Here is an 18,097-nt window from a genome sequence, read left to right as displayed (position 1 = left end):
TCCACTTTTTCATTTTATTGCATCGCTTTTGTACATTTCTACAGCTGATCCACATTGCCATCATGAAACTGATCCACTGCATCCAAATATAATCCAATAGGTTTGAGTTTTTTGTTAAATAAAGATACACTTTAAAATGAGATATGCGTCTATGAGTATCTAGAGGAGCATTTAATGAAACCATTACTAACACTTTTGTATAATCTTCTCCTTCACATCAGTTCAGCAGGAATTCACGATGAAGCCCATTAAATGCTACAGTTCTTTCCTTCAAGTTTGAGCCAAATTAAGCACGTTTCAGCACATCCTGCACCATCGATCCGATTCCATCAAAGATCTCGTGGATCGGAGCTTTGCACATGAAGGCGCAGGTGGTGACCAGCTTGTTCTTCTCGTCCACGTGGCTCTGATCGACGCTCTTGCTGACATGTTTGCAGCCCAGCTGGTTGATGGCGGCTGCGGTGTCAGTTGTGTCGGGGTACCTGAGAGAAAAACTATGTTCAGCTGCTTGAAATAGCATCTTTAGACAAATTCACATTTATCACAACTAGTGTTTTGTCCCCCAGCCAACCAGAGCTGGAACAGTTGTCTTTCTCCTCAGTTTTATAAAGACAACACTATAATAAGATCAATATAACTAAAAAGCTAAATCAAAAATGTCCAACAGTATAAGAGCCATGAGCCTTTAGATGATCAGACAAACTAATGCACAGTTTAGCCAGGAATAGTAAACCACTTTACTGCAGTGTAAAACTGAATGTAGCAATAATTAGAAGCAACTGTGTGCGCACAACTTTGGCAACTTCAGAGGTCAACCCCAGTTCAGGAAGTGTGTATCTATTGTGAAACATGTTTACAAAACAGTTTAAGTGAAAACTTTCAGCGTTTCTATCATCTGTTTGTTGGTTTCTCACTTGTCATCCTTCTCAACGCCAACAGTGACCTCACACCCAGGAAACACCTTGGCAGCCAGGACGGGTGAGATGCAGCAGAGGCCGATGGGCTTGCCTTCATCGTGGAACGCCTGCAGCATGGCCTTCACCTGCTCATTAATGGAGCAGTCCTTCCCCTGCACTGCCCATGTACAGAGGTTCTTTGCTGCCCCAAAGCCACCTGCAAGACATTGAGAATGAATCACTAAGCACTCGCAGAGAAGTCAAAGAAATGCAAAAACAAGTGGTCTTAGTTTGAGCAAGAAAAAAATAAAAGTAGGCAGAAACACTGTAAATTCTTAAAAAGCACCAGGTCCTCATTGGGTAGAATAAAATACAGTTTATTTTTTTCCCCACCAGGAATAAGTAAGTCTCTGAGTGACAGGAAGCCAGTGCAGAGATCTGTAATGTGGTTTTACTTCCTGGTTCCAGCAGCATTCTGAATCTACATTCCTTCCTGCCTTACAGCTCGTTTTGAGAGCCCTGTGAGCAGGCCGTTATAGCAGTCTAACCTGCTAGAGATAAATGCGTGGATGAGTCCCTCCAAGTCTGGTTTAGACATAATACCTTTACACACAGTGAATCGACTGGTCCATATTCACCTGCTGTGAGTGATATGTAAATCTGAGTGTCATCGGCATTGTTATGGTAGGACACATTATTGCTGTTTATTAACTGTCCGAAAGGAAACATGTAAAGATTGAACAAAAGCGGTCCCAAGATGGATCCCTAGGGGAACCCCACGTCAATGCCATTTGGTCTGAGACACAGTTAATTTCAATGAAGTACTTCCTGTCTTCAAGATAGGACTTAAACCATTTAAGGGCAGTACCAGAGATGCCTATTCAGTCCTCCAACCTTTGTAACAGGATCATGTGGTCCACTGTGTCAAACGCAGCACTCAGATCCAACAGTACTAAGACAGAGAGACTGCCAGGGTCTGTTCAGACGAATGTCATTTGTCACCTTGATGAGTGCAGTCTCAGTGCTGCGATGGGGCCCATCTCTTTAACTGTTTTGTCATTTACAGGTGTAAAATGTGTCAGTCCTACCAAGTGTCTCCTGGATGGCTGCAGAGTTGTCACCTGTGTTGTGCAGTTTATTGCTTGTTTAATACCCTGAAGCCTGCCATTAAAAAATAGTGCAAACTCATAGAATTTAGAGGTTGAAATTAGTTCCATTGGCAATGGAGACGGGGGGTTTGTTAATCTACTCACTGTAGCAAACAGGACACCTGAGTTTTTACTGCTATTATTAATGATTTCAGAAAAATACCAGGGCTGTCAATCGATTAAAATATTTAATCGCGATTAATGGCATTTATTCACATCGACAATGAACGCAGAGTTTTGTCTTGTCGACAGAACCATCAGACATCGTTTCCTAAATGAATTTACTGTTCAGAAAACCTTTTTCTTTCTCCATTTCTGTTTGCTGCTGCACTCTTTACTGTCTAGGGCTGCATTTTCCATTGTCTCCTACTACGGGCCAGCCCAGGAAATGTGCGCTGCGTTAATTAGTCCAGTTAAAATGAGTTTGCATTAACGCGATACATTTGACAGCCCTATTTGTAACACACTGATTTCCTGAAGATATATGTGGCAGGTTTGGCACAATGTGTTTTCTTTTCTAGACATGTTAAAAAAAAAAAAACGATCCGTGGCTGTAGTCCCTTAATAGGCCAGATTAGTTGTTAAAAGCAAAAGTGAAACCCTCACTAAAATTTCAAGTCCAGTTAAAAGAGGGTAAATGATGTTAAAAAGTGTATTATACAATCATTGGATAAAAATAAAAAGGAATGAAAGCAAAGTAAAGCTGGCAGAAGCAGGGGAAACATGTCTGCGCTCTTGAGAAACAGAAAGTAAAAGCAGTAACGAGAGAGAGAGTGGGAGTCATGGTAAAAGAGACGGTTACTGTATTTTTATGGCCAGACCTGGGACTATAACAGCGTCGTGGTCTTTGACGCTGAGTTTGGACAGATCCTGGATGTCTCCACGGGCCAGCCTTGCGCTCTCCACCAACACATTTCTCTTCTCCTGAGACGGTTCTCCTTTCAGGTGGTCCACCACATGCATCTGATCAGTGTTGGGGGCAAACATGTTTACCTGCAGATGAGAGATGCACCAGGTGAAAATTCAGACATATAAAAACTGAAAGATGTTTGAGTTATTGAGAGATCTGTTGTTTTATTTTTAGTTTATTTGCGATAAACTTTCGCTCTGAAAGTGTCTCCAAAACACTCACACTTGCACCTCCTCTGCTCAGGTGAACCAAAACAGCGGAGGCCTCGTGGATCTCACTGCCATCATAAACCCCACAGCCCGCCAGCACCACAGCCACGCGTTTAGCCATCTGCGTTGAGTAATAACTTTTCCTCACAGCCTGCACGGTCCTCAATGTCAGCGCGCTGCGGCCACACTGATGCAGCAGGACGAGCATAGCGCACTTTGGAGGAGGAGACGGCCCCTTCTTCTTCTTCTTCTGCTTCTGTGGAGTACTTCCGGCAGCTTAGACGCAACTAAGCGTGCTACTGCCCTCCAATAATAGTTCACTCTAAGATGTTTAAATCAAATTCTTCAGTATAATCCTGTTCCTATTTGCTAAAATGTAATAATTGCCTTTGCGATCATTTGGTGTTTCTCATATCTGCTAAAAATGTTTTTAACAGAAAAACAAGACGTCAACTAGTGAACATGAGCAGCATACATGAGAAAAACAGCCTGAAAATGTGAAAAAGTGTTGAACTATTTTGGGTGGGAAGTGAATGTGGGGCAGAAAGTGGGCTGCACTGTTTATGGCTCTGTGGAGCATATTGTGGGAGAGACGCACTCACATGTGAGGTGTGTTAAATTAAAAGGGAGCAGCAACAAGATGAGTCTTTCTCCACCAGAGTGAATATAAATTTTCCCCAGAAAATGTATCTTTTTCCAGTTTGTTTTAATAAGTTTTCCATACAAACTGCTTTTTTCTTCATCTCCCATTAAACAGTGTTTATTCAGGCCTGTCGGTGCTTTAGCGCCATCCGGCGGGTTTTGTTAAATACAATATTTAGAAGGAAAAAAGTACGGTAGCCTATAGGAGGCATATAAAAATAAAATCGCCAACCAAGAGCAGCTTAGTTAGTATTTTTATTCATTATTTTTCAATATTTAATACACCTCCTTTCACGTGATAGATTCGTTCCTTGTTGTCATGTGACTTCGTAACCATAAAACCAGGAAGTCAGTTGAGCGGGGAGGAATCATGGAAAGGCTGTTTTCTTAACAAACGTCTGCTTTTTCAGCCTGTTGTTTTGTTTGTTTGGTTTTATCATGATTCACACGGAACTTGTGAGTCTCAACCTGCTCCTGGTTCTTCATGTCGTCTGTCCGTCCACTTACACTGGACAGCAGCAGTGGCCTGTTCCCTACAGGTACGAGTTTACTCCTTTAACTTTGGACACTAGAACTTCGCGCTCTATGAAGTAAAATTTTATTTAAGTTTTTAATTAATATTTGATGTAAGTTGTTAAGTTACCTTGTCAGTATTTTTTTTTCAGTAATATAAATTCATGAGACCTTTGTCATTAATCAGATTATGTAGATCCACATGATGGTGAGTAAACCTGGGGGGGTCTGGAAATCCACTTTACCCACGTGGTACTCCAGCCCCGGTCAAAGTGCTCCTGCCTGTAAATCAACATTTGTCTAACATTGTTCCCCTAACAACTCAACATTGTCACTTTCATGAAGGGAGGATTTATTGCAGGGATGATGTGTTATACTGCAATAGTTTAGCTAGGTGTACCTAATAAACTGGCAGCCAAGTGTGAAATATAGTGAAATAAAAGCTGTAGGTTTGAATTCAAGTAAACTGCAAGCAGCAGACATTGTGACTTTCTGGGTTATATGACCTTCAATGATTTTTTTTTTTTAAATTTATTTATTAGGAAACAGAATCTGCTCAAACTAGACATTAAAGACCATGTGATATAAAACTCTCCTTATTGTTGATATGGCCTTCAAGGAATTTCTAATGTCTTCAACAGACGGTTTGACCGTCGTCCTGCTGCAGACTCTTACTGTGAAGCCTTCTACCCCTTCTGCCCCACCGGGGACCGTGATGGACACATTCCCTACATGAGAGACACAGATGTAATCTCAGTTTATCGACTGCAAACACCTGTGTGGGAATTCAAGTACGGAGACCTGCTGGGGAAGTTTGTAAGTCCATTTCTTCTGTTGTTATCAGTTAAAACATGTTGCTGGTATTTCTGTGAACACTACGACACTGAGGTCAGTCTTTGAATCACCACAGTCTGCAGAAATGCATCAAACAACCTGGTAATGCTGTTGAAGATATTAAAACAAACCATGTCTGCAGGAGTATGATCGAAGATCTTACATTAACACTGACAGGAGAAAGATGTTTGGCTCAGAGCTTTATCAGGCTCCTGAAAAGAGGCAACTGGCCAAAGGCTTAAATATAAAAATCCAGTTTGTGTGGTAATTATTAGTAAAAGGTTTGATGGCCTCTGACAGTCAATATAGTTACAAGCAAATCATTTAAAAACAAAGTATTAAAATATCTCAGAGCAGCACACATTGGACATTAACATAGTAAGAAAAAAACAAATAAATATTTAGATAAAATGAAAGAAAAAAAACTATAAAAAAAATAAATAAATCAGACATTAATTAAATATAAGTGCAGCTGTGCAACTTTATTCAGGGAAACACAACTATAAACACTTCCCCATTTCCAAAGACAGACAGCCAATGTCATGTTCCTTTCTGTTTCACAGCATATCATGCATGATGCCATTGGGTTCAGCAGTGCCGACACAGGGGCCAACTACACCATGGAGTGGTATGAGCTGTTTCAGCTGGGTAACTGCACCTTCCCTCACCTCAGGCCCAATGTGTACACACCTTTCTGGTGCAACCAGGGAGCTGCCTGCTTCTTTGAAGGCATTGATGACTTACACTGGTCCCAGAATGGCACCTTGGAGAAAATAGGAGAAATAACAGGTAAGACATTCATTACTAAAATTAGTGAATTGCATTTCTCATCCATCGATCGATACTCAGGAACTTATAAAGACAAAGTAAAAACATGTTTTTTAGATTTTTCTTTACTAAATTTATTAAAAATCAGAAATTCTCAGTTGTGAAGTTTTCAGGCCTTTGCTGTGGCACTCCTGTTTGCTTTGTTCGTTCATGCTGCAGCAAACTGAATTGATTTGATTAGTTTACAACCTGTATATATAAAGTCGGGCAATTAACACTGCACATAAGGACAAAAACCAAGTGATGAAGATTATGGAACTCTGAAGTCCTCCATTATAAAACTGTGTTGAAGGGCAAGGGTATAAAATAATTTTTAAAGCTCTGAGTGCTCCTCAGTGGCCTCAATAACTGAAATGGAAAAAGTTTGGTGGAACAACCTGGATGTTTCCTGGTGTTTCTGTCTGGCCAAACTGCCTGTCCAGGTGAGAAGATACTTTCAAGGATGTGACCAATTATGAAAGCAGCCAAATACAGAGAGGTCCTAGAAGAAGACCTGATCCAGGGGGTGCACGACATGAGACCGAAAGATACACCTGTGACTTCAGGAGGTGATTCTGACTGTCCTTGAGTGGCCGAGCCAAAGTCCAGTCTGGGAGACCAGAAGACAGCAGTTCAAGTCTTGTGGAGGCGGACTGTGTGTTTCCATCAACATGGTGCATCAATGATCATGAAGTGTCGACCACACAATCTGCTGAGGGAGCTCATCTCTGTTGTCACTGTAGCAGTCTGCCTGCAGAGAGCTGTGCAGCAGCACCAACCTGACAGATGTCAGATATGAAGACTGTGTGCTATTACAGGAGAAAAGACACTGGACCTAGTTTATATCCAGACAGCTGTTGCTAATGTAAGAGATCTCACTGTTTATGGTGCAGTCAGACCAAAACCCACCTGACAAAATTATGGCGTTACATCAACGTTAAAACCCAGGGGCGCAAAAACACAGGGTGAACAATATAGACCTGCACGTTTAAACAGCTCGCTAGCGCAAATGTGAAGGTCACGCGCACAGAAAGAGCTGTACATATATTTATCATAATATGACACTCATACCATGTTCCCCTCTCATTTGATACTTATCCTCACTAGCCACGTGGATTTCCTTCGACTGCTCTGTGGACATTTTTGTTTGCGACAAAACATGAGGGTAGTTTTGAGTTTGGGGGTGGGCTCATTGGCGTTTCTGACATTAATGCCATTGGTTGCTTTTGTGATTGACTGGACATTGAATAATTGATTGACAACTTCTCCAGAAGTTCACGACGGCAGACACAGATGAACGAGTATAGAGGCCCTTATATACTCCGCGAGAAGCGAGAAATGTGTTCAAAAAATGAACAGTTCTCGCAGCTCGTTCTGGACACATCATCTGGGCAGAACTTTATCTCGGGTGGTGTCCGAGAACTAATGTGTGATTGGTCAGAAATTCGAAGTGGGCGTGGTTAATGCGTAAAGCGGAAATGTTGTCTTCCTGCTTTTTCAGCTGGTGGTTGTCATGGCAATTTATAGTTTTGACGAACAGCTGCCAGAGGCGGTGAAGAAGTAAGAAAATCTTTATAACACATTTTGTAAGGCATATGAAGACACAAATGACAATTTGTGGATAGAGGATACGTTGTGTACGGAGGAGCGCGTCTGTCGTAAAACATGGCGATATCCGATATTTTATCCACCTTTGCACTTAGCTAGATAGCTGTAGCTAATGTTACCCCATGACTCAGTTATATGTTGTTTGCTTCCCGACAGAGCCATGAAAATGATTTGGCTGGAGTCGTGTTTATTCCCAGCACTCAGACGTGTCGTATAGCGTCAATTCTGGTTTCCCCGAGCTGATGTTAGCGATAGCAAAATTAGCATCACACGCATTTCAGGACAAATCAGGGCCATCGGTCCATCAGGAGGCTGTTAGGACTCTACAGGAACTTGTTACTTGGTGATTTCAGTCCGACCATTTTCAGCTTAACGCTAACCGTCACAGCTAAATGCAAAGGTGCTCCATCTCCTTCTCCAGTAAAATAACACTGAGCTAACGTTAGCTAGCGCTGTTGTTTTAGCTAATCAACCGTCCGAGGGAGTGATAACATTAGCATTAGCTTAAATATCATACACACTTTTAGAAGAAATAGTTTGAATAAATAATAAATATTACAAAATGAATAATTAACGTTATCATAAAGCACAGTGTTGATACACTCAAGTGGTCTCCTCTTCTTTGGTGTTTAATGACAGCTGGCATCCTCAGGTTGCGTTTAGCGCCAACTAAAAGCTTCACATTTGCGCTCACAAGCTGCTAAAAGCTGCAGGTCTATATTTTTCACCATGTGTTTTTTTTCTCAATGGAGCCAATTCGATGACTTTAAGTTTTGGCATTGAAAAAAGAAGCATTGGTATTAAAACACCTTTTTTGCAAATGGGCATTAAAAATATATAATTATATTTTTGTATCTTTTTGCATCACGGTGAGTTTTTTAGTGATTTTGATACTTTGTTTTTTTTTTTCAATGACAATTCTTTTTTTTTGTTCCCACTCCTCTTCTTTACAACTTCCTGAAGCCTTGTCAGCATTTTCTCCATAAACTGCCTCCTAGTGGAAGGTGCCTGTCAACTTTTCAACTATTTTCAATGCCAAAACTTAAATCATCGAATTGGCTTCACATTGGGCCCCCTAGATTTGATATTGATGTAATGTCCTACAAAATGAACGGGAGGAGAGGGGACAAACCCACCAGGGGTAGGGTCGCAGACATGACCTGCAGGAGCTGCCATGGCTGGTAGATTAACTGAAGTAGTTCAGTGTTAAAATATAGATTAAAATAAAGATTTTACTGTCATTGATTTGTCCTCATGTCCAGTACAGCTACACAGCATCTAGTTCTCTTGATCAGTTCATGACTGGACTCAAATGTGTTTCACATGGACATGAGTGGAAAGGGAATTTTGGTATGACTGCATCTTTACGCTTATGTGTGTCTGTATGCTTTTTGCATGTATTTGTTGTTTTGCACTTACTTCTAATGGCTCTTTTATGTTACATTGTGATCTGTTTCCTTGTGTGTATGTCATGTATATGTATGGGACTGACAATAAACCTGAACCTGAAGCCACTGTCTATACCTGTAGAAATTTATCACCTTCCAAGTTCTGCTTGACTGCTTCCTTTCTTCCTCCAGGGAGCCAGTTCAATGACATGGCCCTGTGGGTCCAGGACGACAACGAGACTGGGATCTACTATGAGACATGGAAGGTCCGTTCTGACCCCAGCCCCAACGCCACAGTTTGGTTTGAGTCATACGACTGCTCCCAGTTTGTCCACCGCACATACAGGAAGCTAACAGAACTGGGAGCCAAACTATCCAGCCGATCACAAACCAACTACACCAAGATCTACCTGTATAGCGGAGAGCCCACGTTCCTCGGCAATGACAGCGCCATATTCGGACAGCCTGCTCTGAAGAACCTGGCGGAGGAGATCCGTAAATTTTACCACACGTTCAGGCCACACCAGTCATTCTTTGACTTAGCCATCAGTCTGGTGGAGGCCTATAAAAAGGTTGTGTTGGACAAGAGTTTCTACCTCTACTACAACTTTGAGTACTGGCATCTGCCAATGAAATCTCCCTATATGCAGATTATATATGAGGAGGTGCCTTTGCCTTAACGTCCCACCTGCACCACAGTGTTTCAACTAGCACTTATTTTTATCACTGATGTCAGTAGGTCGAAAAATTGATTATCCAGAAGCCAAATGTGTTAACATTAATTTTAAAAGCAGTGTTTGATTTTGGTTCGTTAACTTAGAGTATTAAGCGCTTATCAGAATAGTTGTGGAGGTTGAAAGTAAATTTTTTTTCAGCCTGGAAGCAACGCTTGAAAAAAACATTCTTACTACAAGGTCCATTAAGTTGTGCTTTGTTTGCATTGTTTTTTTAGCTTGGAGTTTTCCTCTCACCTCTGTTTTGTTGTGTTTTAAGTTTAAGTGAAGATTAAAGCAGTGAGACATTAAAATTTGAATATCTGCAGTTCCAGGACTAGGGAAACATTAAGATGCAGAAGAGCCTCTAACTAGCCTCTAAGATTATTGAGAAAGTATCTCGTTATTGAGTCACTTTATCAATATTCTGACTTAGCAACTCAATAACGAGATACTAAGTGAGAATATTGAAAGCATCTTATTTTGAGTTGCTGAGTCAGAATATTGAAAGTAACTCAAAATCACGAGATACTTTCTCAAATATTCTGACTTAGCAACTCAATAACGAGATACTAAGTGAGAGTATTGAGAAAGTATCTCATTATTTTGAGAAATAGTAAAAAGTAGTGAAACCTAACATTAGCAGTAAATTTTAATCCTCAACTCAGGTGGCAGTGGAAGTAGTGAGATATCTGGATTTAGTCAGCATTACAAAATCCTGGATTACATTTCACTCTGATCTGTTCAACTCTTTCAAGAATACCCCTCAGGTCTGGACTAAATGTTTTAAATTTATGTATGTAGTTTACACTAAGTGTTGATTTTTACATGTTGAATGTCATAACAACTCAATGGTTTTCAATATATATTTTTGACTAATTCTTCCCTGCATTTTATATACCGTTTTATTTATTGGGCTGATTATGTGCATTCTGATGTCATGTAGTGTTTGGAAAAAAAAAAAAGACAGTTGCAGAGAATTACATTCACAAATTTTTATTACCAGTATAAGATCGCATGTCCAAAACAGTACTCTTAATTTCAAGACAGGCAACCTGTAAAGCAAAGTAGACAAAGCATTTGCCATACAGAAGCAAAACTAAAGGACAGCACAGTCAACACCAGTTCATTCCTAATAAACCTACTGGAGGACTCAGCAGAAATGAGGTTAAAGTAAGAGTTGCTGACAAAGAGGCATATTCACGATGAAATAAATTATTTTCCTTCTTCATCTGTATTTAGGTGAAATGTTTTTCCACATTTAAGTGAAAAACAAGCCAATGAAGACAAAAAGAATATTGTTTAAACCAGGAGAGTACTGAAACACAACCTTCATTTTAAAGCTGCTGTAACATTCACTGTTTAACACACTGCACAAATTACAGTTTGAAAAATAATCTGATGTTACTGTACCATTGAAATGCTAATGTACATTAGCAACTTAATAAGATAACGATACTTAGGAGTATGATCAACCAAATGGATGTGTCCTGGGTTAATTTGACTAAAGTGTCTTAGTTTTAGTCAGCATTACTGTTTGGCTATGTACATAAAATGTCTAATGTCTTGGAGAGGAAGAATGAAGTCTGGCAGAAAAATAAATCAAAATCTGGATTTTATGCAGATCCTGGTGACAAAGTGTTGTCCAAAACTGTCCACTACTATTTCAAAGGAGCTCTATATGTAATTATGTAGCTTTTAATAACATTGACCGTTAAAAGGTTTGATGTTTTGCAAGCACTTTCTCAGTATTTAAAGTGTTTTCTACCTATACCTACTCCAGTCTGTTATTCCAGCTGGCAGATGCTATTTACATGTCATTGGATTTATATAATTGTCTGGTGACTGTGGAGAGAAAGCCATGTCAATCTGTGCTCTCCTTAAATTCTGCAGTATTGTGCTTTTAGTGTTACTGTCCTGCTTTTACACAAATTAATACTCTACAGAGGGCAGGGTCACATTGTCAAAATCTCTCCAGTGTTGATGAAGTATTAAAACTACATTAGTGGATTAAAAAATTTTGGACCACACTTAACCAACAAAACCATGGTGACAGATGAAAGAGTCAAAACCAAACTGATCTCGCTGCTATTCTGCTTGCTGGTTATAATTATTGCGTCATCTGTACAACGGAAAAACGAACAAATTACAAAAGCAGCATCCCTATCAATAAATTACACAGCTTCTGTTCTCTAGTGACTACAGTATGAAAAAGAACTATCTAGTAAAGGATAACTCATAACTCTGGTTTTATAAAAGACACAAGCAGTTAAGGAAACTTCAAACCCTGACAGAGGGCGAAATAAAGAAATAAGTACATTTCTATTCATAATCAAACACACAGCGTTTTATATACAGATGCATTTGACTTCCTTCTTAAGGAAAAAAAGCTTGTTTCACTCATCTGACTTGCCAAATCTCTTTCAACTGACACGATTGGATGTTTGGGACAGGAGCACTAGTGAAATCTGCTAAGTGTTTGTAATGAAGGGATGAATACTGCTTCCTCTCTTGTATACACGATGTGACAACACAATACAGAGCACACGTGGACTAGTAGGCGGGGCAGATATTCACAACAGAGAGCCAAGGTTTAGAGCTTTAACAGGCAAATAACAGAAGATACAAATGAAACCTATATAGGAAATATATTCATTTTAATGCACCTGAGACACACAAAAGGGTTAGTTTTGCATCCAAGTGTGCATTTTAGGTTAGTAGCTGCAGAGACTAGTCTATTGTTGAACAATCTGAGTATGAAGGTTGGAGGTTCACCAGTTAGCCACCTCCAAATTCAGACATGTCTATGCACAATTAATATTTACAAAGAATAATTTCTGAATAATTGTGTAATTATCGCTTTACTACTTCAATAAACTGCTCCTGGCATTAGACACCCAGTAAAACATAAATAATTAGCATTAAATTCTGGGTCCAACTAAAAAGAAAATGGAGCTCTATAAAACTAATTTTCTTTGTCCTGACTATTTTTTGGTGTTCACATAAGGTGCTTAGGAATCTATGACAGTACAGAAACAGTTTTGTTTTGTTCTTGACAAAACAACTTGTTTTGTCAAGCCAACTGATGCATTATTCAAAAAATCTGCATAAATTGAAGAAAACAAAGTCCATGACACCAATCAACACTGTACACCTTCACATCACAAATATAAAGACCTATATACACATCTGTTTCTCTCCTGGCCTACTTTAATCTTCTCAACAACTGTGTTTACTTCTCTCGTGTGACAAGGAGGAACAGCAAAGTGTAATCAACGTTAACGCTGCTCTTTGTGTTAAATTAGCTCAAATGAGGCGACGGACCCAGCCATTCTTCTGCAAAATTATGTAAACCCATGGGCATCACCAAAAATCCAAGCCATTCAGAAACCTCCAATGCCAAACTGTGTGAGAGATTGTGCTTAAAAAAAAAAAAAAGTCCTTCCTAGTAGTATTTTTGCAAGTCTAATTTGAATCTATTTAACACCGGCTTGTTTTAGCCCCAGAAGTGGCCATATGATGCACTCCAAAGTCCGACTAAGTACCAGCCATATAAATGGACACATTACAACCCTAAAGAAACTTAGTCAGGACTGTGAACAAACTAACTGTAATCAGTGCTGACACGTTCTCCCCACAGGTGTCTCTGTAGCTGTATACACTCACTACTGACATTTACATATTACAAACTTTAATACATCCCTGCTGCAAACATGACTTGGCTGCTGATGCCAGTTGTCGTACACACTCACTGCCCTGGGCACTTCCTGTAGATGCCAAACAGACTGGCCTATGTGCTGTAGTTAGACTGGCCTGTTAGCCTGGTAACTTACAGACTGTGGAGACACTCACTGCTGTAGTTCAGTTAACTTACAACTTTTAGTGACTAGTGTTGGTGATTTTTTTTTGCATTTTGATTTAAATAATATCTGTAATAGAGTGCTTTTCATTTACTAAAAACACAATTATGAGAAAGTTAAAAACAATTTCAGAATTTATCATTTACCAGATTTATGAAGCATCTTATTACTTCCACTCAGTACTTAATGTAGTCAGGTTAGTATGAGCTGCACGCTGTGGCCAGAACATCCAGTACTTAAAATACTGGAGACACTTTAAAGGTCCAGACCTGGTGATAAAGGGGGAGAAAAACCACTCAGACACTCCTAAACTGGTTACAGAGTGCAGAGCTGCTATCTCAGGCTGGGTTTAAACGGGCCAGTGGGTAACAACATGCAGTTACATGCAGTTATGCACTTAACTGTTCCAAATTAATCCTCAATGTTAAAAAAAAGATTTTAAACTACATACACACACTTGCATCTCTCAATTATAGATAAGCAAGCCACACGCACACACAGTGTCCAGTCTACAATTACAAAAACATTGCTTTTTAGCAAATTTTCACCCGCACTGTGTGTTGATTGTTTAATATGTGAAAACGCCAGCCTGACAAGTTCTGCCTCCAAATTATATGAACTATGTCCCAGTCTGGTGTCACATCAAATCCTACCCTGCACTCCACATAGGTGTTCAGAAAAGTTTGTGCTCTCCATGTTGGCACCAAATACTCCACTTAAGCAGAGCATATAAAGGCTTCTCAATGCAACCATGGAGGCTATGTTCTACACCAAAAACCTGATGCACTTAACTCCTCTCTGTTTTTACTTTACCAGGTCGGCATCATGTCTGGGAACCAGACCCGGCCCAGGTGCTTAGAAACCTCCCAGTGAATCTCATCCAGGGAATATTTGTGATCGGGAATCAGCACCTCCTCCATGATGGAAAGCTGAGAAAGCCTCCGGCCACACATCTTGACAAACTCCACAAATGCACTGCAGGAAACTTCGCATTCTCCCAGGCCAATGGCTGACAGCTGGGTGCAGTGCTTTGCAATGCGGATCAGCTCCTCATCCAGAGGACGCAGGCCATTGGCACACACGACCAGCTCCACCAGACGGGGGCAGTGGAGGCCAACACGACCCAAGACCTCCTTGCTGACTGAACGGCCAAAGTAGAGGTGTGTAACAGGGATCTCCTCATTGAAGAAAGGGCCAAACTCATCTTCATAGAGAAAGAAGTACATGACCAGGTTGAATTTGGGTGAGTGCCGCACCATGGCGTCCCAGCTGCTCTTCTTGATGGTGTGAAAATGCTGGCCAGGGTTCTCGCTTACTACATCGATGCGTAAGTGCTCCAGATGGACGTGTTTCTCTGAGGAAAGGGCTAGCAGGAGTTCATCACTCAGGAGGTGGTAGTTCAATGCCAGCTCTCTCAGCCCATGACACTGGTCTGCCACACACAAGATCCCTAAATCATGGACAGAATGTGCTGTTAGATCATCAACTCCAGTTTATTTCCTAAAATGTTTTTTCTATAAACCTATAGGAATAAACAGCATTGGGGAAAATAAGAGTTTGTAAGCACAAAAACATCCACTATATCTGCCCAAACCTGCAGTTGAATCATCAGTCATTTATATTGCTGACAATTAAAAACTGTTATACTGCAAAATGTATTGAGGAGGGAGAAGTAGGAAGCCACATAACAGTCTTAATATATGATACACATGAAAACACAATGTTGTACATGAGCTGAGGACAAAATCATAGTGTATTAATAAGCCACTAAATGAAAATTGTGTACAGCTTTGTCATTTAGAGATTTGACAAGTGCAAAATAGGCAAAACTTGAAAATATTTTTGCTTTCAACATTTAGCAAACATGGAAAAGCTCATTTCTTTATTCTTAAGCAGTATAATAAGAATCATCACTCTCACTGTACCTGCAGGAGAGACATGTGGGCAGCTGCTCATCTTCAGCAGTTTCAGGGTGTCACTGTTGTTGGCCACCAGCACCTTCAGTGATGGATCATCAACTGGCGTGTCATCAATCTTCAGCGAAGACAGCGATTTGGAGTTGACAAACACCACGGTCAGAGCCGAGATGAAGTGAGACTGGAAGGATAAAGATGACACATGTTGCACAATGAATCACTGGAAATGTTTGCCATGTTTCAGTGGTTTATATTTGGAATGATGGTGGCTGATGCAAACCTTGAAAAGCAAACTTCCATTTTTGATAAAGAAATAACAAATTAAAAAATGTTTTTTCAAATGCACTGCTTTAAGCTTTTACCAACAGACTGGCAGTTGACAGTAAGCTTTTACCAATAAAAAGGTTTTCGCTATAACTGGTTTTCGCTGGTTTTCAGACCCATACTAAAATAAGATGAGAATATAAACATTGTTGACAAACATGCTCAATCTAAGTACAAGGTTACAACCATGGAAATGCAGCAGCTCTGTATAATAAAATGAGAATGTACTGTGTGAAAGATTTTTTTAGATTTCCCTAACAAAGCCTAAGAACAGGCCAGTGTAAAGATGCAGAGTTTTTGTTTTTGTTGGTCTTACCTTTGGAACCTCCATGAAACTGGGTCTGGCTGTAGAGATGAGTCCCAAGGTCTTCAATGAGCAGTTCACCAGTTGTGAAAGAATGTCACAAGCTGCTTCTGCAGACTCTGTGCTACTGTCCACCTGGCAAAAGCAAAGAGCAAATATCATTTCATGAACTAACATAAAAACATTTTTAAACCTGATGTTCCCAGTAAATTGTGAGTATTTAAACCCAGAACCAGGACCCATATTTTAAAACAGTGTTTCCACTTTTACCTTGAAGCTGACATACTGTAGGTGGTTGGAGTGCCTCTTAATGATCTGCTTGATTAGGTCTGGGTGTGTGGCTTTCAGGTAAGAGCTAGCTGGCTGATTAAGCTCAAACTCAAAGCACCTCCACAGTTCAGGCATGTGAAAGGCCTGGTTCCACCCACGACACACCTGAGAGGCATAAGCCCGGTCTAGCAGCGGAAGGTACTGGAAGACGTGAAGCAGAAGTTCCTGAGGCAGCCGTGCCCAGTCACAGCCTGGTGATCCACTGGCCACAGCTGCCTCCAACTCCTCGCTCATCTGCTTCCGAACCTTCTTGCAAATCTCTGGGGGGCTCTCACTGGAGGAGCTGTTGTTGCCCTCCTCAGCTCCTTTCACCCGTTTCATCCTGAAACATCACAAGCAAAGCAGTTTGTTATTGTCCACCAAGGCAAATCACATTAAACAGTGTGTGACATGAGTCAAAGTCCCTTCAGGTTAATATGAAATCTAAAGCTGTCATTTTAGTTGTCTCTTCTCTAATGCTAAATCCTCTATCAATTTAGATGTACGTGACCAATATTGGCAGAAGATCTGAATCATCTGATTAGTTGAAGTTGGCATCCTTGTTATTTAACAAAGTAAAGATACTCTTACAATAAATGGGAATAACTGGGTCAAAGTTTTTAACTGGAGTTTCTATTTTTTATGCGTTTGTCGTTGTCTATGGGCATTTAAGAAACAGGAACTGCAGCAATATAAATGAAATGCTGTTGAAATTGGATCCATTGTTTGTTTTGACAGTGCTGTTACAGAAAAAAACGTGACTGTTGATAAGCTGCATTAGCCGTAGGCCATGTGGTAAACTGCAATATATTTACATTACACGCAGGGGAGAGCATTTAACTCATTGTATATCTTTCTGTGCAGTTTGACAAGGTGCACCAATGCTCAGACTAACTGCATTAACAAGAAACCGTGCACATTTCTTTCTAGTTAACCAACGCAGAGAATTAATGTAGTTAGCTTAGTTGACGCTAGTTTGAAAATAGCTAGTTAGCTAGTTTTAGCGTAACATGAGAAATTAATCATTAGTAAACGCCCAGCAGTAATATAGCTGCCTCCGAATCCTACTCTGTCTGTATCAGGCTTTATTCGACCTAGATATGTCACACTGACACACTTTTAACCAAACACAGACTTCCTACCTTGTTGTTTACACACAGCTAGTTAGCTCACTAGCCGTTAGCAAGAAAATCCGACAACTGACTCCTTAACGCTTCAGCCCGGGCCCACGCTGGGAAAGTTCATCCGCACTGACCAAATAACACGCATCGGAACACGATAACCGAGCCGTCTGCCTGTGGAGAAGAGATAAGATGCGTTTTCGGCGAAGAAACGGACAGTTGACCTAATTCTTTCGCGGGAGTTGCGGCCCCCCTAACCTGAAATGGCGAAGTGTTGTTGTGACAGCAGAGATGCACCCTGGGAAAGGTAATGCGAAATGGCTGTGTTGGTAAAGATCGTCTATGTTTGAATGATGACCCAACCTTACAATTATTTTAAAGGCTACACCAAATGGTTTAAAGCCATTTAGTTATCAATAAATCTATTTGTAATGAGCGAAAAATCATCAATCCTTCCTCAGTAATATAATGTACCCACATTTGTTCAACAGAAATTCCATTGTTCATATTAATTCTTAATCAAACATTTCTATACTTAGGGAAAATATTTTAAATTTCCAGTGTCACCTAACAGAAACCAATTTGAAATATTTAC

The 18,097-nt window shown here is 40.3% G+C and overlaps 3 protein-coding genes across 3 annotated transcripts; 1 reads left to right on the top strand and 2 right to left on the bottom strand.

The window, feature by feature from the left end:
- LOC113123606 (glutamine amidotransferase-like class 1 domain-containing protein 3A, mitochondrial) lies at positions 1-3,425 on the bottom strand. The gene is made up of 4 exons (XM_026295799.1): positions 3,177-3,425; positions 2,866-3,037; positions 915-1,113; positions 1-482 (listed from the first exon to the last, which is right to left on the bottom strand). Exons 1-4 carry the CDS (start codon positions 3,369-3,371, stop codon positions 287-289), a joined length of 762 nt encoding a protein of 253 aa, XP_026151584.1. The 5' UTR covers positions 3,372-3,425; the 3' UTR covers positions 1-286.
- Positions 3,426-4,133: 708 nt separating this feature from the next.
- cln5 (CLN5 lysosomal BMP synthase) lies at positions 4,134-10,667 on the top strand. Its single transcript, XM_026294949.1, has 4 exons — positions 4,134-4,344; positions 4,960-5,134; positions 5,716-5,941; positions 9,148-10,667. The coding sequence occupies exons 1-4, from the start codon at positions 4,244-4,246 to the stop codon at positions 9,633-9,635; spliced, it is 990 nt and encodes a 329-aa protein (XP_026150734.1). The 5' UTR covers positions 4,134-4,243; the 3' UTR covers positions 9,636-10,667.
- Positions 10,668-11,458: 791 nt separating this feature from the next.
- On the bottom strand, positions 11,459-17,795 carry fbxl3a (F-box and leucine-rich repeat protein 3a). Its single transcript, XM_026294948.2, has 5 exons — positions 17,524-17,795; positions 16,343-16,724; positions 16,085-16,207; positions 15,454-15,625; positions 11,459-14,978 (listed from the first exon to the last, which is right to left on the bottom strand). Exons 2-5 carry the CDS (start codon positions 16,721-16,723, stop codon positions 14,338-14,340), a joined length of 1,317 nt encoding a protein of 438 aa, XP_026150733.1. The 5' UTR covers position 16,724; positions 17,524-17,795; the 3' UTR covers positions 11,459-14,337.
- Between the last annotated feature and the right edge of the window lie 302 nt (positions 17,796-18,097).

Source organism: Mastacembelus armatus, chromosome 21, assembly GCF_900324485.2.
Source record: "Mastacembelus armatus chromosome 21, fMasArm1.2, whole genome shotgun sequence".
NCBI classification, from domain to species: Eukaryota; Metazoa; Chordata; class Actinopteri; order Synbranchiformes; family Mastacembelidae; genus Mastacembelus; species Mastacembelus armatus.
This window is presented reverse-complemented; position numbering and strand designations above follow the sequence as displayed.

What these genes read in the sequence shown, in the direction of transcription:
- LOC113123606 (XM_026295799.1), bottom strand. Translation starts at nt 3,371, where the DNA reads ATGCTCGTCCTGCTGCATCAGTGTGGCCGCAGCGCGCTGACATTGAGG. An exon ending in TGAGCAGAGGAGGTGCAAGT is followed by an intron (nt 3,038 to 3,176) that starts GTGAGTGTTTTG and finishes TCTCATCTGCAG; the next exon opens with GTAAACATGTTTGCCCCCAA. An exon ending in CGACGCTGTTATAGTCCCAG is followed by an intron (nt 1,114 to 2,865) that starts GTCTGGCCATAA and finishes AATGTCTTGCAG; the next exon opens with GTGGCTTTGGGGCAGCAAAG.
- cln5 (XM_026294949.1), top strand. Translation starts at nt 4,244, where the DNA reads ATGATTCACACGGAACTTGTGAGTCTCAACCTGCTCCTGGTTCTTCAT. An exon ending in GAGACCTGCTGGGGAAGTTT is followed by an intron (nt 5,135 to 5,715) that starts GTAAGTCCATTT and finishes TCTGTTTCACAG; the next exon opens with CATATCATGCATGATGCCAT. An exon ending in GAAAATAGGAGAAATAACAG is followed by an intron (nt 5,942 to 9,147) that starts GTAAGACATTCA and finishes TTCTTCCTCCAG; the next exon opens with GGAGCCAGTTCAATGACATG.
- fbxl3a (XM_026294948.2), bottom strand. Translation starts at nt 16,723, where the DNA reads ATGAAACGGGTGAAAGGAGCTGAGGAGGGCAACAACAGCTCCTCCAGT. An exon ending in GTTTCATGGAGGTTCCAAAG is followed by an intron (nt 15,626 to 16,084) that starts GTAAGACCAACA and finishes TTATCCTTCCAG; the next exon opens with TCTCACTTCATCTCGGCTCT. An exon ending in CCCACATGTCTCTCCTGCAG is followed by an intron (nt 14,979 to 15,453) that starts GTACAGTGAGAG and finishes TCCATGATTTAG; the next exon opens with GGATCTTGTGTGTGGCAGAC.